General features: G+C 35.2%; 1 protein-coding gene across 1 annotated transcript; it reads left to right on the plus strand.

The window, feature by feature from the left end:
* The first annotated feature begins 296 nt into the window (after nucleotides 1-296).
* On the plus strand, nucleotides 297-851 carry LOC107479431 (E3 ubiquitin-protein ligase RSL1-like). The gene has a single exon (XM_016099565.1). It carries the CDS (start codon nucleotides 297-299, stop codon nucleotides 849-851), a length of 555 nt encoding a protein of 184 aa, XP_015955051.1.
* Nucleotides 852-1,376: the final 525 nt, after the last annotated feature.

The raw sequence follows: 1,376 nt of genomic DNA on the forward strand, positions 1-1,376 counted from the left end.
ATATTTTAAGAAAAAAAAGTTGTGCACCAAATATTTGTAGGGTGTGTATATATTTATTTTATATCCCAAATTCTATTATTATGAATAGCTTAATTAATATAACTATTTAATTGATTAGCTAGTTCTCTTGTAACTCCACAATTTATGCCACTTCAAATGTGTATATACCAGTCTACCATGAGATTCGCTTTTCTGATCCTATAGGCTAGTTAGTCACTACACTACTACTGGTTACAAAATATATACAAATCAACCTTCTTTCCACACTTAATGGTGTTTGTAGAACAAGTAGTAAAATGGGCAACAAGGTTGGAACGCCATGCGTGTGCATTCCCATAAAAAGAATGAAAAGAAAGGAAACAAGAGTTGCTGCTAATTTTCCTTCCATCAGTGATTTGAGCCTTGAAAATTTTCTGGACGCCATTGAAGAACAAACTCCTATTCATCTTGACGTCCCATCTTTTCTTTGCCAAATCTGCTTTGAATCGAAGCCTCTAAACCAGTCCTTCGACTTGGAGGGTTGCACGCACTTCTACTGCACAAGATGCGTAGCCCAATACATCGTGGCGAAGCTCAAAGACAATGTGTTCAATGTCGTGTGCCCTGAGCCAACATGCTCTGGAATCTTGAACCCTAACCACTGCAAATCAATTCTACCGAGCAATGTTTTCGAATGGTGGGAGCGCGTTCTAAGCGAATCGGCGATCCCTGAAAATGTCAAATTCTATTGTCCTTTCAGTGATTGCTCTGCCTTGTTAATCAACAACAATGATGATGGAAAAAGTAGGATGCTGGGATCGGATTGTCCTCATTGCAAGAGAAGCATTTGTGTCAAGTGTCAGGCACCTTAGCATACAGAATTGAGCTGTGAGAAATTTCAGAAAAAGAATAACAAAAGCAATGATCTGATGCTGGATTTAGCCAAGAGAAGGAAGTGGAAACAGTGCCCTAATTGCAAGCGCTACGTTGAGAAGACAGATGGCTGCAATGATATAACATGCAGGTCCGTTTCCTTTTTTTTCGTCCCTTCTTATATATAAATATGGAAAATATTTGAGAGACCATTAAATTATAAAAAGGTGACAAGGTGCAGCCGACTTCACGTGAAGTTGATAGTTGAGAACTGTTAAATGGTTTGACTTATTTGACTAAATTTTTATTTAACGGCTCTCAGCTATCAACTTCGAGTGAAGTCGACTGCACCTGAGTTTCCACCTTATAAAAATCAACCATCCAATAATCCTTATTTTTCTTTTTAATTATTGTTAAAATAAATAAATAATTTTAGATTTGATAAATATATAATTATCAATATTAAATATATAAAATTATAAGTGTTCAATTAAATAAAATAATTTTAATTATTATTTTTCTAA

Source organism: Arachis duranensis, chromosome 3 (genome assembly GCF_000817695.3).
Source record: "Arachis duranensis cultivar V14167 chromosome 3, aradu.V14167.gnm2.J7QH, whole genome shotgun sequence".
Lineage (NCBI taxonomy): Eukaryota > Viridiplantae > Streptophyta > Magnoliopsida > Fabales > Fabaceae > Arachis > Arachis duranensis.